This window comes from Leucoraja erinacea, chromosome 3, assembly GCF_028641065.1.
Source record: "Leucoraja erinacea ecotype New England chromosome 3, Leri_hhj_1, whole genome shotgun sequence".
Classification (NCBI taxonomy): Eukaryota; Metazoa; Chordata; class Chondrichthyes; order Rajiformes; family Rajidae; genus Leucoraja; species Leucoraja erinaceus.
Window position 1 is genome coordinate 76,516,760 of NC_073379.1, and position 27,876 is coordinate 76,544,635.

The 27,876-nt window shown below is 41.8% G+C and overlaps 1 protein-coding gene across 11 annotated transcripts in view; it reads left to right on the forward strand.

The window, feature by feature from the left end:
* The window catches only part of LOC129695749 (transducin-like enhancer protein 1), a 129,156-nt gene extending 101,290 nt beyond the window's left edge, over positions 1-27,866 (forward strand). For all 11 annotated transcript variants that reach the window (XM_055632999.1, XM_055632996.1, XM_055632997.1 and 8 more), the window contains 7 exons: positions 2,866-2,942; positions 6,396-6,645; positions 11,131-11,378; positions 16,647-16,794; positions 22,138-22,288; positions 25,848-25,924; positions 27,266-27,866. In XM_055632999.1, the coding sequence (XP_055488974.1) occupies positions 2,866-2,942; positions 6,396-6,645; positions 11,131-11,378; positions 16,647-16,794; positions 22,138-22,288; positions 25,848-25,924; positions 27,266-27,373 (1,059 nt within the window). In that variant the 3' untranslated portion in view covers positions 27,374-27,866. The remainder of the gene's footprint in view (positions 1-2,865; positions 2,943-6,395; positions 6,646-11,130; positions 11,379-16,646; positions 16,795-22,137; positions 22,289-25,847; positions 25,925-27,265) is intronic.
* The last annotated feature ends 10 nt before the right edge of the window (positions 27,867-27,876 follow it).

The window sequence follows — 27,876 nt, forward strand, 5'->3', positions numbered from 1 at the left end:
CATGGAGGATAAGATTATTCTCCTAGAAGTCCTTTTAATTTAATTTACATTAACTTACAACCTGTACGTCTCTGGAGTGTGGGAGGAAACCGAAGATCTCGGAGAAAACCTAAGCGGTCACGGGGTGAATGTACAATTTCCGTACAGATGGCACCTAGATCAAACCTGGGTCTCTGGCACTGTAAGTGTTGTAAGGCAGCAGCTCTACCGCTGCGTCATCGTGCTAGTGCTTTTGTTCATGTCATTATTACCATGAAGCCAAATTTACATCCCCTTGATCCCAAGTACAAGTGAGCACTAAATAACAGAATAATTCCAGAATTAAATACAACTATCCTTAACAAAAAGCAGACAATTGAGAAAACTAGTTGACTTTAGATGAATTTGTCTGTTAGCTGGGAGAAGATAATTTACTTGTAATTTCAACTTTGCAGGGGATCATGTAGAATTTGCACTATCTATTTACCACAACCAGCAGAGGTAGAGTCCCTGGTGTGGTTTGATACTCTGTGGTTGCCCATAGTAGGGTATTATACAGGTAGAAGAAAGATCAGGATGTCAGCTTCATAACCCAATCTACAACTAATTTAAAAGTGTAGAACAAGGATATTGTTTATGCTTGAACAATTTGAATGTCTAATCTATGGGGAGAAGATACATGTGTGCCTCAAGCAGTACCCTATCAAGAACATTGGAGTCCCAGTCAGTGTGCACAGCCTGAAAACTAACACAAAATATAAATGTGAAACGTAGGAAGAGCAAAAAAATGTTTGGATTCCTTTTGAAAATTACCTTATTGCTTATTATTGTTCAAGACCTAATTCTATTATTTCGGCATCTAGATATTGTTAACTGTAAAACAGAATCCCTGGTGCAGAAATGGAATGGTTAATGTTCAATCTGAGGTCTTTTTTAGCTAAGCAATTTATTAGTAATAACAAGCAGGAGCATTTGCCTGTGAAGCATTACGAGTTAAAGAAATTCTAGACACATTGGGAAAAGAAATAAAACTTCTTGGCAATTGTAGAGCAGAGTATTAAAAATCTTTAGCACCTTGCTCTGGCTTTTATTATGATGATGATCATAAGTGAATTACACAGCAATTTAAAAGTAATAAATGGTTTTACGTGAATGCAGCCTCTTTATAATGACAAAGAATGTTTGAAAAATGAAATATTATGGAAAATGAGGAATGAATTTCCTACAGTCTTTCAACTCCACCATATTAATGTTCATTACAAGGTTTTCACTGATGTGTCAGTGTGTCAAGAAAATCACTGAACATATCTGTTCACGAGTATCGTGAATACTGTATTGCAACAAAGGTGTTTTCAGTCTTAATTTTGTAATGTAAATAGTTTACTTCGTATGGAGGAAGAATTTGAGATAATCCTTCTCCAGCACACCACACTACCTTAATTGTACCTGCATATAATCACTATTACTGCCCATTCCCATGCACTTCGCTTCGGCAATAATGCCATTATTGTGGACAGTCTTGTGTGCATGGATTTGGGTTAGTTGAACTGTAAAGATTAAAGCTCCACTGCTCCAAATTTCTTCCTTCATTATGATCTATAGGGCAATAGTAATATATTAGGGAACACATTGATTAAATGTCACCCTTTCTCACATGAACTTCAATTTTAAATTAATTTTATCACATCATTGAAAAGGAATCCTGTTCCTTAAACATTTTACAGAGTGTTATTTCTGACAATCTCAAACTCATTTAACCGATCTGCCTCTTGAGACATTAGGGAGGTCAGTTCTTCACATTGTTCTCGGTCCTACCAACAGCAACAGCCGTTGTATTGAGGCAGTGCAGCGTAGGTTCACGAGATTGATCCCTGGGATTTCGGGACTGTCATATGAGGAAAGATTGAAAAGACTAGGCTTGTATTCACTGGAGTTTAGAAGGATGAGGGGGATCTTATGGAAACATATAAAATTATAAAAGGACTGGACAGGCTAGATGCAGGAAAAATGTTCCCAATGTTGGGCGAGTCCAGAACCAGGGGCCACAGTCTTAGAATAAAGGGGAGGCCATTTAGGACTGAGGTGAAAATAAACTTTTTAACCCAGAGAGTTGTGAATTTGTGGAAATCCCTGCCACAGAGGGCAATGGAGGCCAAATCACTGGGTGGGTTTAAGAGATAATTTGGATAGAGCTCTACGGGCTAGTGGAATTAAGGGATATGGGGAGCAGGCAGGCATGGGTTATTGATAGGGGACGATCAGCCATGATTACAATGAATGGCGGTGCTGGCTCGAAGGGCCAATGGCCTCTTCCTGCACCTATTTTCTATATTTCTATTTAAAGAATGAACTGGTCTCATATTTTCTTACCACTGCACCTTGAATCATTCCCACCCACTTGCACACTGTACCTTCCATTGTCAAGGACCCACAAGCTGGAGTTGGATTCCTAATCTACTTCCCCTAATCACCAAATTCTGTATCCTTTCTCAAATTCTCCCCTATATTCGTTGCTATAGAATCCACCACTTTGACCAAACTTGTCTTTTTGCTCAAAATCATTTATTCACTTTGGGGCACTTTTTAAAATATATTAAAGGAACTGTGCACAACATGTGTTATTATTGTGAAAGATCGGTAAATCCTACATGGAAACAGAACCTGGCACATTCTCAGAATGGCATAGAGCTTTATGGCCAATTACATTATTTATTGTTTTTTAATCTGTGGTATGTTTTTGATTTTTTTTTTAATAGAAATATTACTGAGAAAATCAATACTAGAAAAATGTTGTTCTTGGTCCCAAGATTACATTCATGCAGGTTGCAATTGTATTCCCTTTGCCAAACACACTGCACTTGTTTATCGAATGCTTTTTGGTCATAGGTTGGGTTCGACCCTCATCCTCACATGCGAGTGTCTGCAATGCCTCCGAATTTGACCGGCATCCCAGGTGGAAAACCGTAAGTAATTATTTGAAAACAATGCTTTGCTATATTTGCTTTATTAATCATGTTTTTTTCTGATTATAAACACAGAATTTTTGATGTTTTGCCTTTTTGGCAGCTGCAATAATTTTAATTTATAGTTCATAATTTTAGCAAACAATTACAATAATATTTGTAGATTGGTTATTGCATGTGAACCAATCAGAGTAGTGTAGCATCATTAACCCCCGCCTTACTGTACACTTTATATTAACACCCACTTCCTACATTAGGTAGTCTTGGAAGCGGTAGTGATGAACTAACAACCTGATGCACCAACCGCTCTGCTATATGTTATAATTAAAGATGACTTTAATTAATCATTTACATACAACACAAAATTAATCATTTACATATAGCAGAGATCATAGATACATCATAGATGACGAGTCCTCGAACCTGACTACGTTTGCTACACCATTTGGCAGATTCAAATTTCTCAGAATGCCATTTGGCATCAACATGGCTAGCGAGGTATTTCAGAGAACCATGGAACAGTTGTTCAGAGGCTTCCTGTGTGCCATCATCATAGATGACATCCTGGCAAAGACATATCGGAGCATGACCACAACCTCAAGCGGATTCTGGACAGGGCGTGAGAGATTAACCTTAAGCTCAACCCCAAAAAATGTAAGTTCCGCATTCCAGAGGTCACCTATGTCGGACACGTATTCACTTGTGATGGTCTAAAGCTTGACCCGAAGAAAACTGCAGCCATCCGAGCAATGCCAGCCCCTGCCGACCTGCTCAGCCTACAACGATTTCTGGGTATGGTAAACTATCTGGGAAAGTTCATACCGAATCTCAGTGAACTCAGTTCACCACTGAGACAACTCACCCGCAAGGACACTGAATGGACCTGGTACCAGCAACATCAACACGTATTTGACTTTTTAAAACTACAGCTGGCCAGCGCTCCTACCCTAACATCTCTGGCAGCAGACATTTTCGAATGGACTCCTACTCCAACTGGTTCGAACTTGATTTACTGCCCACCATCACATCCGACATGGTTATTCAAAAGTTACAGAGACACTTTTCCGTATTCGGCGCATCAGTTCGCCTACAAATTGACAATGGAAGACAATTCACCAGCCACGCATTTAAACACTTTTCCAAACGATGGAACTTCCACCATATCACAAGCAGCCCTGAATATCCCCAAAGCAACGGGCTCACTGAACGTGCCGTCGGGAACGCAAAACAACTAATGGAACGCTCCCACCTGGCCAAGTCTGATGTTTATCAGGACCTTTTAAACCTTAGAAACATTTCCAGAGATGGTTCATCAGCTCAACGCCTGATGTCTCGGACAACATGACCTCCGATACTAATCGCCCAGTGACAGCTGAAGCCACAGGTGTTTAAACCAGCTGCGGTCCAAAAGCGAATTCAGGAGAAACACAACATTTAGAAGCGCTCTTATGACAAGTCCAGCAAACCATTGAGGGGTCAAGTTGACCGTCTGCAGACTGCTGTGGGACATTCCCGTCTGGGTTTCGTTGTCGGCCCATCTAAGGAACCCTGCTCCTACCTTGTCAATGTCGATGGTGTCCTGTACAGATGAAGCCGCCAACATTTGTTGCTTGTAAAAGAATCTCAACCACCTCCAACCGGTCCATTTGCTCCACCCCTGCTGGTTAAACCCTCTGCTGCTCCTGCAACCACTAGTCCCAGTGTGCGCTCTCCGCCACGGTCAGCAACCCCATCTAACAACATTACCTCTACCGCATGCTCACCCCACCGGTCGCCCCAAGTGTTCTTCAGCTGCTTTCCCCTTCTCGGGTTCACTGCCTCCCTCCCCCACTAACTTTACTAGTCCGGAGGGAGTGGTTTGTCCGTACTCGTTCGGGTCGTATTAGTGGACTACCTGACAGATACGGCGAGTACGTTTAAATCCATGTGTTTAACCTTTGCCTAACTATCTTTACTCTTTACGGGGAAGGATGTAGATTAGTTATTGCATGTGAACCAACCAGAGTAGTGTAACATCATTAACCCCACCTTACTGCACACTTTATATTAACACCCACTTCCTACATTAGGTAGTCTTGGAAGCGGTAGTGATGAACTAACAACCTGATGTACCGCTCTGCTATATGTTTTAGTTAAAGATAACAAACTCTAGACCTGTGTTCCTTTAATTATTTACAATTTTAATGTAAATGGATAAAGGAAATGTACATTTTTAACTTGAGAATTGTTGAAATAGTCTTTACATCGTCTCTAAATTGTGTGCAGACCATTATTCAATTTAGTTAAAATTAAATTTGTATAAAGATTTTCACATCGTGTTAAGAGATCATTGAATAATTAGAGATGTCATAATATTATTAAATTACCCATGTACAAATGATGACACGTGGGCAGTTAATGCCCAAGTGAAAATCAACCATTTCCCAGGAACAGACTATGGAACTCAGTGTGCAAGCCATAAACATGATAGTGTGACAATGATGGTCTCCTCCACACTGAGTTTAATTATCTGGATCCAACATCCAAATGTGAGTTTGTACAAGTTGTTCTACAGTTATACAAAATAAGAAGAAGGTGATCTTATGGGTAATTTAAGTTTTGTACAAAATTAGCATTGTGAAAGATACATCTTCTAGATGCGCTGGGACGCATCCACAGTGATGTGACTTCGGGTCACCTGGCGTTTTGGGTCTCACAACATCAGACACCCTCGCCCAGGCGACCCAGCCAGTGTTGATCAAGCCCCGACTTGCATCCCAGCAGCAACCGCCCACGGACCAGCCCTCTTAATCTCTGCGGCTTCGCTTGCGGATTGAACCCTCTTCTTTACCAGCCCCGTAATGCCCAACTGGTTGAGGACTTTGCAGAGTGAGCGTCCTGCAAAGCCTCTACAGCCCACCTCTATGGGCTCATAGTATGTCTTCCAGCCACTAACCTGGCACATCTCCACCAGTTCCTGGTAATTTGCGCGGTTCCTCTCATTAGCCTCTTCAATACGCTCTTCCCAGGGCACTGTCAGCTCCAGAATGATCAGCTGTTTTATCACTTCGGAGGTGATGATCATGTCTGGCCGGAGTGATGTTGCTGTGATGTGCTGTGGAAATTTCAGCTGTTTGCCCAGATCGACGTGCAGCTGCCAGTCAGTGGCTGTGTAGAGGAATTGAGCTATTAGGAATAATCATGTAAAAAAAAGGCCCGGTTTTGAATTCTGATCCCCTCCAGTAATTTGTACTGATTTCTAGTTTTTTAAGCTTTACATATAAGATGGTAAAGTGGCAACAGAATTGTGGGTAATAAAAGTCTTATGAGCTGCGAATTTGTAACAAATGACCAGGAGATAATCGCTTGTAAGGAAAAAAATAATGAACAAAATAAATCTTGAGACATTGGTTTTAGCAAAAGTCAGTCCAAAGACTTCAGTTTGTTTTATTTTCCTCTTTCTCCCCTGAATAGAGCATATTCATTCCATGTTACGGCGGATGGACAAATGCAGCCTGTGCCTTTTCCTCCTGATGCCCTCATTGGACCAGGAATCCCTCGACATGCTCGGCAAATCAACACACTGAACCACGGTGAAGTTGTGTGCGCTGTTACCATCAGTAACCCCACAAGGCATGTGTACACTGGTGGGAAGGGCTGTGTGAAGGTCTGGGATATCAGCCAGCCTGGCAGTAAGAGCCCAGTGTCCCAGCTGGACTGCTTGGTAAGTGAATGTAAACTACTGTTGAAATTCCAATTCTCTCTTATGAGATTTAATCAGGAAACTGTAACAATTCTAGGTAGCTGTTCATCAGTTCAAGAATAAACACGTTTTGTTTCCAAATGTACATATTTAACACCAACTTTGGAATGTTCCCATTTCCCACATCAACCATAGGTGAACCAGATTCAGCTGGGATATTATAGCGAGCATTTATGAAAGGTTTTATTGGGCATCAATATAAATGTACCCACCTGATATATATTAGGAGTGAAGTCTAAGTTACAAATAGTTAATGAAGAATTATTAGGTGCGTAAATCCATTAAAGTTGAGAATGTTGTAAGTGGCTTGTTCACCTTAGAGAACTAATGAGAGTCTGGCTGAGAGTGGCTGGGGGCAAGGATCTTGGCTTTGATTCTTAGGTTTACAGCTGGTGAAATCATCTTGAAAATTTTACTCTGAATAACTTCCTGATACTGCCAGAAACCAAGCAGTAGAAAGTTTGCAATCCATCTTCATAAACTACAGTGCCCTCTATAATGTTTGGGACAAAAACCCATCGTTTATTTATTTGCCTCTGTATTCCACAATTTGAGATTTGAAATAGAAAAATCACATGTGTTTTAAGTGAACATTGTCAGATTTTAATAAAGGCCATTTTTATACATTTTGGTTTCACCGTGTAGAAATTACAGCAGTGTTTATACATAGTCCCCCCAGAACGACTTCCTGCACTTCTTTATAAACAAGGTTGTTTCTATTAGGGCTCTTATCTCAGCTCCTGCCTCAGACCCACCTGTTCTGGCCCCTTGCCTGGTGGCATTTGATACGTTTGTTCCCCTGACGCTGTCTGGTCTAGAGGATGTGGTTACCCATATCAAGCCGTCGGGTTCCCCATGTGATGCTGTCCCTCCTCTTCTTTTTAAAGAGGTCTTCCCGAGCATAGGGCATTCGGTCCTCGCCATCATAAACAGTAGCTTGTCTACTGGGGTTGTCCGCGTAAAATTTAAACATGCTGTAGTGCAGCCACTACTCAAGAAACCTGGCCTGGACCAGACTGTCCTGGCCCATTTTAGGCCAATCTCCAAGCTCCCATTTATCTCGAAAATCATGGAGAAAGTAGTTTATGCCCAGTTGAAACTCTTCCTGGATGAGCACAACATCCGGGAGGTCTTTCAGTCTGGTTTCAAGGCTATGCATAGCACAGAGTCGGCTTTGCTAAGGGTCTCTAACGACATCCTCCTGGCAAAGGACTCCGGTAATTATGTGGTTCTTGTCTTGCTGGACCTATCTGCCGCCTTCGACACTGTGGACCATGGAATATTAATTTCCCGATTACAGCAACAAGTGGGCATCTGTGGCAGTGCCCTGGGATGGTTCAGGTCCTATCTGGCAGATAGAACCATGCGTGTAAGCCTTGGTGGCTTTGAATCCTCCTCTGCTCCCTTGGCATATGGGGTTCCACAGGGCTCAATTTTAGGGCCCCTGCTTTTCTCCCTTTATCTACTTCCACTGGACTCAATTTTAAGAAGGCATGGCATCTCCTTTCACTTTTACGCGGATGATAGCCAGTTGTATATGCCACTCTGGAAAGAAGATAATTATTCCCTAAAATCACTTCTGTCTTGTCTTGAGGACATTAAGTCCTGGATGGCCTTAAACTTTCTGGGACTTAACGAAAAAAAGACGGAAGTGATTTTGTTCGGCCCTAATGGCTGCCGTGAACCTCCCTCTGTTGACTTGGGTCCACTTGCAGTGTTCGTAAAGCCAACAGTTTTAAACTTGGGTTTTATGATGGACGGTGATTTTAAATTAGATAAACAAATAGGCGCAGTGGTTAAGTCCAGCTTCTTTCACCTAAGGAAGCTGGCAAAGGTGAAGCCCATTCTCGAGCGGCAGCATTTTGAAACAGTAATCCATGCCTTTATTACATCGAGGCTGGATTACTGTAACGCACTCTACTCTGGAGTCTCACGAGCTTCGTTGGCTCGTCTCCAATTGGTCCAAAATGCTGCCGCTCGCCTTTTAACCGGAACTCGAAGGAGGGAGCACATTACGCCAATTTTGGCCTCCCTTCACTGGCTCCCAGTGCACTTTCGAGTTCATTTTAAAATTATTTTATTTGTTTTTAAATCATTGAATGGCCTCGCCCCGCCTTACCTCTCTGAGCTGCTCCACCTATATGCTCCTGCCCGGTGCCTCAGGTCAGCGGATCAGCTGCTCCTTGAGGTACCAAGGTCTAAGCGTAAGCTCAGAGGGGATAGAGCCTTTTCTGTTGCTGCCCCCGGCACTCTGGAACACCTTGCCGCTGCAGATCAGACAGGCCCCTTCACTGTCCATCTTTAAATCCTCCCTAAAAACTCACTTTTATTCACTGGCTGAGACATTGTTCCTGTTTTAGTGCTTTTAATGTATTTTAATTTTTACTGTTTTTATAGTCCTGTCGTCTTAATGGTTTTAGTAGTTTGTAATAACTTTTTGTTGACTTCCCATGTACAGCACTTTGTGGTAACTGATGTTGTCTAAAAGCGCTTTATAAATAAAGTTATTATTATTATTATTATTTCTGGGCCACCATAATGTCTGGGACACAGCAATGTCATGTAAATGAAAGTAGCCATGTTTAGTATTTAGTCGCATATCCTTTGCATCCAATGACTGCTTGATGTCTGCGATTCATGGACATCACCAGTTGCTGGGTGTCTTCTCTGGTGATGCTCTGCCTGACCTGTAATGCTGCCATCTTTAGCTTATGCTTGTTTTGGGGGCTAGCCCCCTTCAGTTTTCTCTTCAGCATATAAAAGGCATGCTCAATTGGGTTCAGATCGGGTGGTTGACTTGGCCACACAAGAATCGACCATTTTTTAGCTTTGAAAAACTCTTTTGTTGCTTTAGCAGCATGTTTGGGATCATTGTATTGCTGTAGAATGAACAGCCGGCCAATGAGTTCTGGGCAATTGTTTGAACTTGAGCAGATAGGATGTGTCTATACACTTCAGAATTCATTATGCTACGACCATCAGCAGTTGTATCATCAATGAAGATAAGTGAGCCAGCACCTTCAGCAGCCATACATGCCCAGGCCATAACATTCCCACCACCGTGTTTCAAAGTTGAGGTGGTACGCTTTGGATCTTGGGAAGTTCCTTCTCTCCTCCATACTTTGCTCTTGCCATCACTCTGATATGTTAATCTTAGTCTCATCTGTCCATGAGACCTTTTTCCAGAACTGTGGTTGCTCTTTTAGCAAACTGTAACCTGGCCATCCTATTTTTGCAGCTAACCAGTGGTTTGCATCTTGCAGTGGAGCCTCTGTATTTCTGTTCATGAAGTCTCCTGCGGACAGTGGTCATTGACAAATCCACACCTGACTCTTGAAGAGTGTTTCTGATCTGTCGGACAGGTGTTTGGGGGGTTTTCTTTATTATAGAGAGCATTCTGTCATCAGCTGTGGAGGTCTTCCTTGACCTGCCAGTCCCTTTGCGATTAGTGATGTTCCAAACAGTTGATTTTGGTAAGCCTAAGGTTTGGCTGATGTCTCTAACAGTTTGATTCTTGTTTCTCAGTATCATAATGGCTTATTTGTCTTTCATTGGCACAACTTTGGTCCTCATGTTAATAAACAGCAATAAAAGTTTCCAAAAGTGATTGAAAGACTGGAGCTCCCTTTTACCTGTATTAAGGAGGCAATTAAACACACCTGAGCAATTACAAACGCCTGTGAAGCCATGTGTCCTAAACATTATGGAGCCCAGAAATGGGGGGGGGGGGGGGCTATGTATAAACACAGCTGTAATTTCTACATGGTGACAATGGTGACATGGTTCTACATGGTGACAATTTCACATTTATAATTTAGAGATGTTAAAGGTTTGCAAGTTATGAAATAGAAAACGAATTACAGAATGGTACATTTATTCAATTCAATGCAATTTATTTGACAATCATGTGTGTGTGTCTAAGCCTGTGGTGGTGGTGTGTGTGCTGGACTGGTTTCACATTTTTATGGTCATGTTGCAATCCAAGGAAAACTTGTGGGCAAATTATTGGTTAAAAAGGGTTTATGGCACAGTAGACTCTCTGGCTGATCAGATGAAGTCCTTGTCTCAAGGTCACCAGGTGAAGACAGTGTAAATCCACATTAGCCATAACACACCACTGAATTACCACTCTTACTCCAACCACAAAGAGGCTGTTGTACAAAATCCACAAATGCAGTTGGGACTAGTGTCTGAATTTTCTATTGGCATATCCTGACTAAAATCCATCAAATAAATGACACACATCCTCTTTGCTGCTTTGGAATATGTCGTCTTTTGAAAATGTATGTCTGCCGTTCCTTTAATCCTGGCTTTCCTTTAATAAAACTCCTTTATTTGCAGTTGTTTTCAAGTTCTTGAATGTCTTTTGCATTTAGCCATATAAAAAGCATGAAATTGTTTCAATAACGAGATAGGAAAATAGATTGTGTTTTATTTAATCCACAGAACAGAGACAATTACATCCGATCATGCAAGTTACTTCCTGACGGATGCACCCTAATCGTGGGTGGTGAAGCCAGCACGTTATCCATTTGGGATTTGGCAGCTCCAACCCCGCGTATAAAGGCAGAGTTGACGTCTTCAGCTCCTGCCTGCTATGCTTTAGCGATCAGCCCTGACTCCAAGGTCTGTTTCTCCTGCTGTAGTGATGGTAATATCGCTGTCTGGGATCTGCACAACCAGACGTTGGTCAGGTAAGAGTCTAAATTAATTCCTGTGAAGTTGTGTATCTGATTAGATTGGAAAGTTGTTAAAGAAATGTTAGTGTGCATACATTTAAAAATAACTTTTTAGGGTTCATGTATTGGTTGTAGCCATTAATATTTTAAACAAATAATTGTAATGGCAATCAACTTGGAGATAGCATTTTCCTCTACAAGGCACTTTTTATCACATTATATCCATCTTTGAAGGCAGGTTGTTGGTGTTTGTCATTCATTCTTAAGTAAAACCATGGCATCTATAATCTATAATGTTGCAATGTGTATAGAAATAGCTGATTAGGCCAATCTGGACTCAAAGATTTCTTCCACCCAAGTGACAAACGAGTGGGTATCCTGTACTTCATTTTTATGATTCTCTTTTCTTCTTTGCTTCCTCCATTCTGGCTTCCTCATGGGAATAATCCTCACTTTGTACGCTCGTAATCAGACAGGATGATCCAGTGCTTGGTGTATAAACTCTTCAGGAATGTTCTACAAGAGACTTTGAATCTCTTTTTCCATCCACAGCATGATTGTTTGGTCTCATTTGACTTTCTATACAGTAGCTGCTGTGGTATTCTGTCATCTGAATTTCTTCTGACGAGTCGGACAGCATCTCTGGAGAAAAGGAATAGGTGACGTTTTGGGTCGAGATCCTCTTCAGACGGAGAGTCTGGGTTAACGGGTCCCTTTTCAGAATGGCAGGCAGTGACTAGTGGGGTACCGCAAGGTTCGGTGCTGGGACCGCAGCTATTTACAATATACATCAATGATTTGGATGAAGCCTGGATGATTTGGTACTGATTGAAAACTGTTTTAAAAAGGCATCAATTATACCAGTGCCCAAGAAGAGCAAGGTGACGTGCCTCAATGACTATCGACCAGTGGCACTAACGCCGGTGGTGAAGAAGTGCTTTGAGAGGTTGATCAGGAGCAAATCAACTCCTACCTCAACAAAAACCTGGACCCACTGCAGTTCGCTTACCGCCACAACAGATCAACGGTGGATGCAATCTCGCTGGCCCTCCACTCTGCTCTGGACCACTTGGACAACAAAAACTCACATGTCAGGCTGTTATTCATAGATTACAGCTCGGCATTTAATACAATCATCCCCTCCAAGCTGGTTACCACACTCGCAGAACTGGGTCTCTGCGCATCCCTCTGCAATTGGATCCTCGACGTCCTCATTCACAGACCGCAATCTGTTCGTATTGGTGGAAATGTGTTAGCCTCGATAACAATCAGCACGGGAGCACCTCAAGGCTGCGTGCTCAGCCCCCTGCTGTACTCGCTCTATACTCATGACTGCGTAGCCAGTCACAGTGCGAACTCCATCATCAAGTTCGCTGACGACACCACTGTTGTGGGATGTATCACTGATGGGGATGAGTCAGAGTATAGAAGAGAGATCGAGCAACTGTCCATATGGTGCCAGCGCAATAGCCTGGCCTCAACACCAGCAAAACCAAGGAACTGATTGTGGACTTTGGAAGGAGTAGGAGGGGGACCCACAGCCCCATTTATATCAACGGGTCGATGGTTGAAAGGGTCAAGAGCTTCAAATTCCTGGGCATGCACATCTCTGAAGATCTTTCCTGGTCTGAGAACACTAATGCAATTATCAATAAAGCTCATCAGCGCCTCTACTTCCTGAGAAGATTACGGAGAGTCGGTTTGTCAAGGAGGACTCTCTCTAACTTCTACAGGTGCACAGTAGAGAGCATGCTGATCGGTTGCATCGTGGCTTGGTTCGGCAATTTGAGCGCCCGGGAGAGGAAAAGACTACAAAAAATAGTAAACACTGCCCAGTCCACCATCGGCTGTGACCTTCCTTCCATCGAGGGGATCTATCGCAGGCGCTGCTTCAAAAAGGCTGGCAGTATCATCAACGACCCACACCATCCTGGCCACACACTCATCTCCCTGCTACCTTCAGGCATAAGGTACAGGAGCCTGAAGATTGCAACAACCAGGTTCAGGAATAGCTACTTCCCCACAGCCATCAGGCTATTAAACCTGGCTTGGACAAAACTCTGATTATTAATAACCATTATCTGTTATTTGTACTTTATCAGTTTATTTATTCATGTGTGTATATATTTATATTATGGTATATGGACACAGTTATCTGTTATGTAGTAAATGCCTACTATGTTCTGTGTTCTGAAGCAAAGAAATAAATTCATTGTCCTATACAGGGACACATGACAATAAACTCACTTGAACTTGAACTTGATTGGGGATGATCAGCCATGATCACATTGAATGGCGGTGCTGGCTCGAAGGGCCGAATGGTCTACTCCTGCACCTATTGTGTATTGTCTATTTTCTGTTGAAAGGGAAACGATATAGGTGGTGATATAGAGAGATATAGAACAAATGAATGAAAGATATGCAAAAAAGTAACGATGATAAAGGAGACAGGCCATTAACGTCACCTATTTTTCTCCAGAGTTGCTGTCTTAATCCGCTGAGTTACACCAGCTTTTTGTGTCTATCTTTGGTTTAAACCAGCATCTGCAGTTCCTTCCTACACATTCTCCTGACACTCCCTGCCCACCTGATCTGTGATTCTTTCAACAATGTGTAAATTGTGAGGTTTGTGGGGGTAGCTGAGGTGATCTAATATAGTGATGAATGACAGATTTTATGTCTCTATTTGTCACTGTTATCAGGGTTTGGTTCCTACTTTTGAAATAAGAGAACTCTGATCTGGAATAGGAGCATTAATTAGTAATGAGAGAATGGTACATAAATGGCCCGTCAACACAAAAAAACCTCTTTCGTGCCTTTTTGTGTATAAATTTCATATAAATATTATACATATTTTTAACGCAGTAGTGATGATCATTTCCTATTGAAATCCTGAAATTGAGCTGTGCATGATTTATCTTCATGATGTATTTCCACCATCATTTCTACATGACGCTTTGCGCATGATGCAGTGTTCATTTATCATCTTCCTTGCCACCAGATAATGGAACAATAATGTGTAACCCATGATTTTCGCTTCTAACATCTTGCAAAATAAGGAATACTCCTGCAGCAAGTTGACAAGGGATGTTGATGTAATTGAGACACAAGGAGATGCGAATGCTGGAATCCTGTGTAGAAACAAAGTAGAGGAATAACTCAGCAGGTCAGGCAGCATCTCTGGAGGACATGGATAGGCGATGTTTCAGTTCGGGACCCTTCAAGTGGTGCCAACCTAAAAAGTTGCTTATAGAATAGAATCCAGTGATGCTGCCTGACCCGCTGAGTTGTCCTGTACTTTGTATTCCAGAGGTGATTTAACTAATCCCCATTTAATGCATCAGCAGCTCTGAGTTTTGTAATTGTGATTAATTTATTAACCAAGTATGTAAAAACATACAAGGAATGTCATCCTTGTCATACCAAAAAAAGCAACAACACACACGACTACATAAAAATTAACATAAACGTCCATCACAGCGCACTGTGATGGAAGGCAATAATGTATTATCTTTAGTGCACTGCATGTGTTCCATTGTTGCTGGTACCCAGTAGCTATGCACAGTGGAGATGCATGCTGCGATCTCTACTGAGTGTTGACTAGGTGGTTTAAAGGTATCTTGGGGCCACTCATTGCAGAGAACTTGTTCTGTGCCTCAGATCACTTTATATATGCCTCGTATCACTGTGAGGATGTGCAACCACAGATATTTGTCTCGTCTTCCTCCTTCCATCTGCATTTTCCTTCATCACCATGATTTTTGCTGCACTACTGGAGGCTGTGCAACAACTTCTCCAAGGTTGCCAAGATTCCAGCAGAGGAGATGTGTCAGCTTTGACAATTGCAGGCCATTGACATTGGGGAACCACACCGGTCCTCCTCCTCAATATGGACACCCATATACGGAAATAAACCTTTTTTTAAAGTCCCATCTGATAGTCAATGTTGCCATGCCGTTTTGTTGTTGGGAAGTCTAGTAAACTTCCTTTGTCAGCACACCTAAAAGGAGCATTTCATTTTCTTCGCACCACAATTTCAGCTGCTCCACCTTCACTTTAGAGTACTCGTCCCCCCCGGAGATGAGTCCCACCACTTAGTGTATCTAAATTTGACAATGGTGTTGCTGTGGTGTAAAGCCTGGAGGAACCAAAGTAGAACCCCGCCAATAATCTGTATGTCAATAACTTTGGTTAGGGTGGTGAAAAGAAACTTGTTAAAGCTGAGTTTTGACTGATGTAATTTTTCAGTTATTTTGCAGCTCTTGTTTTGTAATTGTGATAATGTTATGCACATGTAAAAACATGATCCAAGGATGATTAGTTTGTCATACCAAAAAAGCAACAACACACACGATGACATCCAAATTAACATAACGTCCATCACATTGCACTGTGATGGAAGGCAATAATGTATTATCTTTAGTGCACTGCATGTGTTCCATTGTTGCTGGTACCCAGTAGCTATGCACAGTGGAGATGCATTGCTGCGATCTCTACTGAGTGTTGACTAGGTGGTTTAAAGGTATCTTGGGGCCACTCATTGCAGAGAACTTGTTCTGTGCCTCAGATCACTTTATATATGCCTCGTATTTGTGAGGATGTGCTAAAGCTATTTGTCTTTATTTGCATGCCTTATCACATTTTCCTTCATCACCATGGTAAATTTTTGCTGCAATACTTGAAATCTTTGCAACCAATTACTTTCACGAGGTAATGCACAAATTATTACAGAAAAGGACGATGTTAACTTTTGGGAATTGCAGGCCATGTGCATTGGGGAAGTTACCGTTTCCAATTTTGACACCGATAGAGGGAAAATAAACTTTTTTTTAAAAGTTACAGTTTTAAAATGGTTTGCGTTTTTGTAAGTTGTGATTTGCAGTCAACAAAGTACTTGTTCAAAACCTAAAAGGAAGATTTCAATTTCCGAGCACTCTAATTTGAGCTGGGCCATTTTCACTTTGAGTTCGATTAAATCTTTGTATTATTGTACTAATTCTTGTAAAGCCTGGAGGAACCAAAGTAGAACCCCGCCAATAATCTGTATGTCAATAACTTTGGTAAGGGTGGTGAAAAGAAACTTGTTAAAGCTGAGTTTTGACTGATGTTATTTTGCATGGGCTTGTCGCACCTGGATAATGTTTGCACATGAAACTGATCCAATCATGATTAGTTTAACCAAATGCAGAAAGAACATGCCGATGAGTCCAAAACTAACAATATAATTGTATTTATTTGAGGCTTATGCAGGAAACCTTTATTCTCTTTTGTTTATTTAATCAGGCAATTCCAAGGTCACACAGATGGAGCCAGCTGTATTGACATTTCAAATGATGGCACCAAACTTTGGACGGGAGGTTTAGATAACACTGTAAGGTCCTGGGACCTCAGAGAAGGAAGGCAACTGCAGCAACATGACTTCACATCCCAGGTATTTGGAGTTCTAAAGCTATTACCAATTTATTTGCATGCCTTAATCACATTTATATTTGAAAAGTAAATATTTGCAAGAACGTAGTTGAAATCTTTCACCAATTACTTTCACGAGCTAATGCACAAATTATTACAGAAAAGAACAAACTTAACTGAGGGAGTAAAGCATGTGCGGTATAAGTTAGTGTTTCCAATTTTGACAGGTTTCAGAGTCAAAATAAACATGGGCAGAAAGCTGCAGTTAATAAAATGGTTTGCGTCTCTAAGCATTCAGCTAAATCAAATCAAAAAACGATGGTTGTGTTTCTCCCATCAGTCTTTCTGTGTGAAAGTGATGAATATAAAAAGAAGAAAGACATATATATTACTTAGACTTTCTTTTGGGGATGTTTCTGTTTTTCAGCATGCAAATAGACAATAGGTGCAGGAGTAGGCCATTTGACCCCTCGAGCCAGCACTGCCGTTCAATGGGATCATGGCTGATCATCCTCAATCAGTACCCCGTTCCTGCCTTCTCCCCATATCCCCTGACTCCACTATTTTTAAGAGCCCTATCTAGCTCTCTCTTGAAAGCATCCAGAGAACCTGCCTCCACCGCCCTCTGAGGCAGAGAATTCCACACTCACCACTCTCTGTGAGAAAAAGTGTTTCCTTGTCTCTGTTTTAAATGGCTTGCTCCTTATTCTTAAACTGTGGCCCCTAGTTCTGGACTCCCCCAACATCGGGAACATGTTTCCTGCCTCTAGTGTGTCCTAGCCCTTAACAATCTGATATGTTTCAATGAGATAACCTCTCATCCTTCTAAACCCCAGAGTGTACAAGCCCAGCTGCTCCATTCTCTCAGCATATGACAGTCCCGCCATCCCGGGAATTAACCTCGTAAACCTACGCTGCACCCCCTCTTTAGCAAGAATGTCCTTCCTCAAATTAGGGGACCAAGCCTTGCGGTACCCCACTAGTCACTGCCTGCCATTATGAAAGGGACCCGTTAATTCCTACTCTTTGTTTTCTGTCTGCCAACCACTTCTCTATACATGTCAGAACTCTATCCCCAATACCATGTGTCCTAATCTCCTATGTGAGACCTTATGAAATGCTTTCTGAATGTCCAGGCACTCTACATCCACTGGCTTTCCCTTGTCCATTTTCCTAGTTACATCTTCAAAAATATTCAGAAGATTAGTCAAGCATGATTTCCCCTTCGTAAATCCATGCTGACTCTGACCGATCCTGTTACTACTATCCAAATGTGCGGCTATCTCATCTTTTATAATTGACTCCAGCATCTTCCCCACCACCGATGTCAGGCTAACTGGTCTATAATTCCCCGTTTTCGCTCTCCCGCCTTTCTTAAAAAGTGGGATAACATTAGCTACCCTCCAATCCACAGGAACTGATCCTGAGTCTATAGAACATCGGAAAATTATCACCAATGCATTCACGATTTCTAGAGCCACTTCCTTAAGTACCATGGGATGCAGACCATCAGGCCCTGGGGGTTTATCAGCCTTTAGTCCCATCAGTCTATCCAACACCATTTCCTGCCTAATGTGGATTTCCTTCAGTTCCTCCATCACCCCAGATCCTCTGACCACTACTATATCCACTATGTCCCACCTATCCCCTCCCCGGAATTTCTGCCCCTGGCTCAGACATGAGGGAAAAAGTTTATGGATCTGAACTGCCAGAGTACTGTACATAAGATTAAACTAGACAATGCAGAGGTGAAAATGGAAATGCTAATAAGTATTATTGCACACTTGAGGAAAAGCAGGGTCAGTCATTTACAGCCACCTTGTTAACCGAGAATGGTGGTTATATTGTGGCAAGTCACTCAATTGAATGCCAGGATGTGCATCCAAAATACCTGCATCAGTACCCATTGAACTGGACTAAAATGGCATTGAGCAAATATACAGAAGGATTCCTATGAATTATCAGAGAACGCCTCTGCCAAAGATGGATCTGTTGTAGTTCTAAGCTAAGAGAATCTGCACTAGATATGATAGGAATATACTGGATCTAGTTACTTGGATTGAGGAATTAAATTTCAATAAGTATCACAGCATAGGGAGATTTAAAAATCACTCGCACCTAAGTGTACTTTAGCGCACCTAACCACACCACTCATTAGATGCCGGAGTCTTCAACTTACAAGGCGTGCCAGGGTTATGGACTGCAGCTCAAACAAGATGGTTAAAATAAAATGATAGTTTGATGGCTGCCATGCAACTACCTGGAACAGTATGACAATATATATAAGAAAGTTTAACCCAGAATGAGAATTCAAGGAACGCAGGCAGCGTTTTCCATGGTGCTGTGGTAGTGCACCGCAACCGCCACTACCACAGATGGAATTTGATGACGTCCATCTGACAAGGAATGTAAGCTTGGGCTGAAAACCCAAGCTGTTACTATGAAACGATGTTGGTTTAGCTGATGCATGCAAGTGTTATGCACTCAGAAAAGTCATGTGCTACAGAAGTAAAAGGATGGCCGTGAATGGGAATATGATAATTCTAGACGTGGGCCTGCAATTAGGGTAGATAATGTAAATCGAAAGAGCACAAAAGCATTCTTTGAAAGTCATCGATTTTCAGTAACTGAGTGGCAGACAGTAATCGCTAAGCAAATGAAACATTTTGCATAGGTCAAGAGCAGGAATTGCATCAATGAAATACGAGGAAAGAAAGTAATGATTGCAAAAGAATCCGTGCCGACAAATATTATAAAAATATGCCTTAAAGTAATGAGTAAGGTACTCAACCCTGCTCTTATGATTTGACCAGGGTTGAGTATCCTGATGTAAATATTCCAAGGGGCAAGGTAAGAGCAAGATAGCCTGTAGTGAATATTCCGGGCTGAGAGTGTCACTTTAACAGTGGCAATTTCAGAATAATGGAACTATTCACTAACTGCAGTAGAGAGTTCAAAGGAACGTTATAAAAAGCCTTTGTGTAATGTGTGAGAACCTGTTCATAGATGTATTAGGAAAACAGCTGTGTTACCACAAAAGCCCTCAAGCAAGGTGAGATGCAACAGGCTCACTGTAGTGAAGTGCTGCTAATCATTGGGTCTGACAAAGTTGACACTGAAAATTGTTTGTGAATTTTGTGAAGAACTTCAACCCACATTGTCTGTACCGAGCAGGATGCCAAGACCAACTCTTATCTGCTTGCACATAATCCATATCTCTCCAGGCCCTGCATATTCATACATCTATTCAAAAGTCTCTTAAATGCCACTATTTTAACTGTCTCAACTACCACCCCAGCAACATGATCCAGGCACTCGCCACGCTCTGTGTAAATAAAAACTTGTCCCACACGTCTCCTTTAAACTTTGCCTTCTAGTATTTGATTTTTGCATCCTGGGAAAAAGATTGAGACTGTTTATTCTATCCATGCCTCATAATTGTATATACTTCTATCAGGTATCCCTGCAACCTCTGGGGTTCCAGAGAAAATGATCCAAGGTTGTCCAACAGTTCCCTGTAACTAATATCCCCAAATTCAGGATCATTCTGGTAAACAACCTCTGCACCCTTTCCAAAGCCTCCACTATCCTTTCTGTAATGGGGTGACCAGAACTGTATGCAATGTGGCGTAATCAAAGTCCTATTAAATGGCATCATGATTTCCTAACTCCGAATCATGCCATTTATTGTATATTTTCCCCTTTCATGTGACCACCTTGTACTTGCTCAGATTATATTCCATCTGCTATTTCTCCACCCATTTCTCTAGCTGATCTATATCTCGCTGTATAGCTTGACAGCCTTACTCACAGTCTGCCTCAAGCAATATTGGTGTCATATGAAGAGTTCAATGCTTATGAGACTTGCTGTTGATAGTTGAATGGGCTGAATCAAGCACAGATGGAACTATGCATTGAAGGAGAGCTGCATTTCCAATATACTGAAGATCTTCTCAAGGTTGTTGTAGTAGGCATGGGCCTAATAAAATCAACACTATACAGGACAGCAAGAACACAAAGGAGAGACTGAAAACAGTCATGCCAGAGATGAAAGCCTAGAATCATTCCAGAGAGGGATAGTCAGAGGAGATGAATTTGTGACCAAAGTTGACAATGGGAGTGAGAAAAGATGCAGTGCCTTCATAAAGTTATGGTGGAAGTCCGAATACTAAACGTGTGAAAGCAGATGCCAAGATAAAGTGCTTTTAAGAATAATCCAGAGCAAAAGTTGTTGCAGCTGAGTAGCAACATCTATGGGTGTCCAGTTTTGTGCCAAATACATTGTTTAGTTGTTATGTGAGCACTTTCATGCAGGTAGACGACACGAAAAGATAGTGATCCAGGATACATATACAATATATTAAGTCTTGAAGGCAATTATATTGAGGCAGCTATTGTGGAACTGGATGTGAAACTAATTTTGCATGAGGAGTGGTTGGGGAAACCATGCACTGAAATTACTAATGTCTGGAATGGATCTTTCCGAGGTGGCAAATGCAGCTAACTAAAAGAATTCAGTGAACTAAGAGAGAACATTTGCAACTGTATTTTACTGTAAATAGTTAACAGTTTTTGTGTGTGTATATATATATTTCCAAGGCTCCATTAAGAACTGATTACAGTCGCATGATATGACTTCATTCATTGTTATACTCAGCCACTTTATTTGAGTTACTACAGTCAATAAAATATGTTTTGCGTATTGCTCTATCTCTGTATGCTTAGAAGAATGAAGAATTGACAAACACTAGGTGGCCATACAATTGCATTGATGGATCATTGTAATATGTGGCATGTGGTGTGCTTCAAATCCAGACATGGATGTCCCTTGCCGCCCATTGATAGATCTCATACAGGGTACAAATAGACAGTTTCCCCCAGGCTATTGAAGAGGAATTCTCTTGGTATTCTCATTCCTGTTTATTTATCTAGAGCTTTTTGCATAACTACGTACATTGGTTTAATACAAATATACTTTGCTCTGGTACATTATAAATTAGTTTCCCACCATATTCTAACATCCAATACGAGATAGACCATTTGAACAATGAATAAGAAGACCTTTTGATACTGTAAACCTTTTATCTACAAACAATAACATATCCAGTCTGCATTACAGATGACAATTTATTGCAATTATCAATTTTTTGATAGTTTCTAATCAATCTAGACTATACAGATAACTATTTCATTTTGAAAGTGGCAAGCTGAACTAAAACTATCAAAAAGTGTTGAAATAATGCAAATACAACTTTGGTATCATAAGTGTATATCTATCACCATTCTCTATTTTAGAAAGAATGCTTCCTAGTATTCCAGAGGAAAATCACAATGAAGCACTAATTTTCATTTTTCTTTCTCGAAGATCTTTTCTCTCGGATACTGTCCTACCGGAGAATGGCTCGCTGTGGGAATGGAGAGCAGCAACGTAGAAGTACTACATGTAACAAAACCGGATAAATATCAATTGCATCTCCATGAAAGCTGTGTGCTGTCTCTTAAATTTGCGTACTGTGGTAAGTCATAGTCATGCAGCATTTGTTAATGCCAATCAAGATGCCCCATCTAAGCTAGTCCTATTTTGCCTGTGTTTGGCCTGTCAGCAACTGTTATACTATGCCATTAATCATTTACTGTATGGATTAGCAAAGCCGTTTTTATTAATCCATCATTAGCCTCAAGATTCTATATCACAGGATTGAATTTGCAACAAGATTAATTTTATCCAGAGCTAGATGCTAAATATAATCAGCTGCTCAGTGCACATGAGCAACATACCTGGAAATTTGTTCTCAGATCTCTGTTAGTGGCTCAGTTATGCCTGGTTGGATTAATGGCATTGCCCGGTGTGCAGTGAAAACCACCTTAACTCATCACTCCCTACCCACCCAAACTCAACCCTGTCCTCTCGATCTTACCGATTCTCACAGCTTCCTATGATTTGCAGTGATAGAGCTAGCAGAGGAAAGGCCTTCATATATGCAAAGTGTTCAAAACCTGCTTAGCTGCATTGAATATCTTGGGCCTTGTGTGCAAACAAATTAAATACTTTGGGAAATATTTCTTCCAAAGTGAAATATCAGCCATGATGTGGTATTGTTTCACTTTGAACTTAAATGTTTCAAGATGTGATCCATGACGTGTCATATTTTGATCCCAGTTAGATTTACACTTGAAATTATCTTTGTACTCTAGATTAGGAAGTAGAAACATTTACCTTTTTAATTGTTTATAAATATCAGTTTAAAGTTTTTTAGCTTATTGGTTAGTGAGAATACCCTTACACTAGGCTGCAATTCTACGACCATTTTTCATATAACTTTCAGGAAAGAATTAAGGTTGGTAAGGGAGGGAACTTGAGGGGTTGCATTCAAAATGAAGGCAGCCTTAATGATACCAGTGCTGACTAAATGCTGATTCCAACTTATCCCTGCTAAGAAATTGAACCAGTCTGAGAAGTACATGAAAAAGGGTCATCCATGTTTAACGTGCATAACCTAACATCAAGACTTTAAGCCTGATAGCTTTTTTTGTTATGTAGTTATATGCTTAATTGTATAGTACATTTAACCAGCCTGATATTTGTCACAAAGCATTAAAGGTTCTGACAGGTGGTAAAGGGCCGGTCCCACCAGCATGCGCCTGCATGCGGCAAGCGCGGCCTAACGTGGTCGCTTGAGCCGTACGTCCTCGCGGGGCCGGACCCACTTCGATCGCCGACTTTGTATGGAGTTGTGCAGAGCTGGTCCCGACATCGTGACGGGCTCCGAAAAACTGACCGTGTTCAAAAATTCCGCGCGGCAATGGCCTGCCAGCCCGCAGCCGCCTTGACGCCGTACACACAGCCTCGACCCCGTACGCCCGTCGGACTTCGCTCGAACGTCACTCACTCAACCTCTGTGCGTACGGCGTTGAGGCGGCTGCGGGCATTAGGCAGGGCTCTCGCTTAACTTTCTTTCCCTGTTCCCAGCCGGGCAACCTTGGCAGGTTTTTAGGTTGCCAAATGACAGTTTAGGTGGTCATTTAAGACGGCTTGCATGACGCGTGCGATAATGTGCTCGGACGAAGTGCGTAGTTACCAGACGGAATTATACTCAATGAAGCATTCACATATTATTTCTGCTTCAAATAAAGTCACAAACTAAACATTCACCAATCAAGACATGATATATACCACAATGACATGCAGCAAAATTATAAGACAGTATCTCAACTCTTTTTATTGAATTAGTACATGTTGGTTGGAGTAGGTAAAATTGTGAGGGGAGAGCACGGGGGATGTCAGTGGTGTTGAATGGGGGGGTTCGGTACGGGATGGATAGGGTAGACAAAAATGCTGGAGAAACTCAGCGGGTGAGGCAGCATCTATCGAGTGAAGGAAATAGGCAACGTTTCGGGTCGAGACCCTTCTTCAGACTGTTGCCCCCCCATTCTACTTGAATGGGAGAATCAGTACAGGATGGATGGGGAGGGGGGGGGGGCAGCGCAGGATGAATGGGGGGGGGGGGTCAGTACAGTGTGGATCGGAGGGTCTGTGCAGAATGAATGGGATTAAGCTACAGGATGAATGAGAGGAAGGTGCAGGGTAAATGGAGAGTGGGTCAGTACGGGATGAATGCGTGGATTAGTACAGGATGGATGGAGGATCAGTACAGGATAGATGGAGGAGGAGAAGTGCAGGATGGATGGGAAAGGGGTAAGTACCGGGTGAATTGGGGAACCAGTGTAGGATTGGGGGGGGGGGGGTCAGTGCAGGATGGATGGATCAGCGCAGGATGGGGGGGGGGTAGCAGGAGAATCAATGCGAGGTGCATAGAGTGATCAGCGCAGGAGGGGCGAGAGGGAGGGGGGGGAGAGGGGGGGGGGAGGGGAGGGGGGATGCAGGGACACGGGGAAGGGGGGGGGGAGAGGAGAGGGGGGGTGAGAGAGCGGGGGGACCATCCTGCACGCCGAGGCCTGCCCCTCCTCCCGGCCTCGGCGTGCGGGAGGGTTTGTATTGAAAGCGCGGTTTTGCAAGCAGCGGCCCTTATCAGGGCGGGTGGGGTGCGGGAGGAGGAGAAGATGGAGCAGCTGTCGTGGTCCGTCATTCGCTCCGACACTTCCTCACCCCGCATCTAGTATCTATCCCATGCAATACGGCCGTCACCGACGACACAAAACGTTGCGTTCCTTTTGTCCAGAGATGCTGCCTGACCCGCGGAGTTACTCCAGTTTTTTGTGTCTATCTTCGGTACAAACCAGTATCTGGTTGCCAAGCCGGGCAAAATTACTCGGCGTTTAGTTGCCCGGCGGCGTTTTGAGTGGTCAATGGCACCCGGGCAACCGTTAATTTCGAGCCCTGTTAGGTCGCGCTTGCCGCATGGAGTCACATGCTCGTGGGACAGGCCCTTTAGGTCATAAGTGATAGGAGTAGAATTAGGCCATTCGGCCTATTAAGTCTACTCCGCCATTCAATCATGGCTGATCTATCTTTCCCTCCTAACCCCATTCTCTTCGTAAGGCTCTCCCCACGCCAACCCCCCACCCTACACTATTCTGTCCCTTTACACCAGGCATTCTTGGGGCCGGGCCGTAGATTTTCCCACTCAGAGTAAGGTGTTGTAAAGCCTTGATGTACTTGTGATAGATATCTCCAGGCACGTGGAAATCCACCACTGTCTTATCTCCATGTCCTCACTCCCCACAGGAACAGGATGAGTAAGGACGTTGGTAGCATGGAGTTGACAGCGCAGGAGGGGCTGGTGTTAATAAACTCAGTTTGATCCATCAGTTTAGGCTACCTTATTTCCTCATGTTTAGGATGCTATTGTCTATACTTTGGGGAAAAAGTTTATCAAAGCCGATCAGAAATGTTTGATGAGCATATCATAATTGCAATTGCCATGGAAGAAATTCATATAAACAAGTTGAGAGCATTTATTTTGGAAACTGAAGGCAAATAATTTAAACTCTTTCATTTTGATGTTCAGAAGAAAAAGTGTTAAATAAAGAATAGAACAAAGGTGGTATGTTTAATATTAAAATTTGTCCATATATTGGCTGGCAAATGTAATGATTTTTGTTGTATTTCTACAGGTAAATGGTTTGTAAGCACTGGGAAAGATAACCTTCTGAATGCGTGGAGAACACCGTATGGGGCAAGCATATTCCAGGTATTCTGTGCGAAAACAAATTTAAAACTAATAATTGCTGAAAAATAATGTTAAGGAAAATATTATAGATTCAGAAAAATGGGAATCTATGATAATTTTGTAATGGTACCACTATAGGCAATCACAAAATATTGTGTGTAAAGGCATAACTGGATCAGTACCATCCTTTGATAGAAAAAAAAGCCCCCCCTGTTCTACCTTTTTATGTGATAGACATTTTATTAAAGATGACATTATTTTGTAAAAAAACTTCGAAAGGAACAAAGATTTGGAATGGGTAGATGGTGGAGAGGGTTTGCTGATGTTTAGAGAGTTATTTATGCAATGAGTTATTCTGATCAGGAATCAACTGTCTAACCATGTTTTGTACATTCTAAGTTAAATAGTTCTTATAGAGGATAAACATCAATGCGCCTAACACCAACCTCTTGAAGCACACCACTCGTCACAGGCTTTTGGTCACAAAAACAACCTACTGTCACCATCCGCTGCTTCTTAGCATCAAGCCAATTATGTATCCAACTAGCTACCTCTCCATGGATCATGCAATCTAATCTTCCAAAGAAGCCTATCATGCAGAACCTTATCAAAGGCCTTGCTAAATTTCATGCAATCTATGTCTACCACCCTGCCCTCATCAAATTTCTTGGTTACTTCCTCAAAAAACTCAAGCACAATGGATTAAAGTATTACAGTTCATGTGAACTTCAGATGCATTGCTTTCATTGGCTCCTTGTACCGGCTATAGTCACGTTGGTCAGACAATCCTCTTCTTAACAAATCTCAATGGTTAAATAGCCCTTGATTAATCAGCCTTTCCCTGTAGAATTGCTAAGATTTGCATGCCACTGGGGTAAAACTAATTGGCTTTTGATGATGCTCTTTATTCCTTCTTTCCTTTTTAACTCTAGCACCATTACTGCAGCCAGGGAGTCTCAAAGAATGCAATTTCTTCCCTTGCTTCATTTTACTGCCTATGATATGTTTCATCAAGTCCTGAAAAGTTATCTGCATACAAAGATGCTGAGCCTGTCATGTCTTCATATTTTCTATGCTTATCCCATCCAATATTTCACACTCCTTCATCTTGATTTCAACATTGGTATCATTGTCCTCTTTTGTGGAGATAGTCCTGAATAAAATTATCCACATCTTCTATTTCTACATGTAGAATACTGTTTTGGTCCCTTCTCTCTCCTGAGTTATCCTCTTACTAATTTTGCAATTATAAAATGACTTTGGATTTTTTTTAATTGTACTATGAATATTTTTGATGTCCTGTCATTGCATGCCTATCATTGTGAAATCATTCTAATTTTATTCCACTATTTCTTTCTACAGTCGAAGGAGTCATCATCAGTGTTGAGCTGCGATATCTCAGTGGACGATAAATATATAGTCACTGGCTCTGGAGATAAGAAAGCATCAGTCTACGAAGTTATTTACTGAAACTATTACTGAGAAAGTGTGTTTAGAACTTTTTTTTAATATAAAAAAAACAAGATGGCATCCTCCCGGACATCCGTTCTTTACGGTGAAGTTTAACAGTGATACCCGAGGACTGAAGATCACCAGACCAATGATCGACTGGATTAAAAGAACCATTGAACTGGGCGCAATTAGCTGTTTTGGTAGTACCAAGAAATTTCCAGGACCCTGCTTTGTAGAACCCTGGATTATTAGAAGAGCATTTGAATCCTCTCTGACCTCACATTGTATTTTTGTTATTGCCTGAATTGCTGCATTTGTGGAGTTGCCTGACCAGATGTTTATTTGTTCTTTGAAAAAACATTCTGTCCTTTTGTAGTGCAATGGTGTTCCAGGTAAACCTGGTTCCTGCTTTTGCATCTTGTGAAATGTATTTTGTAACTTGTTGGAGCTCAAACATTTGTACAAATTGTAAATATTCCGTTTAATACAGTAAAGACAGTATTGAATCAAATTAGGGTTTG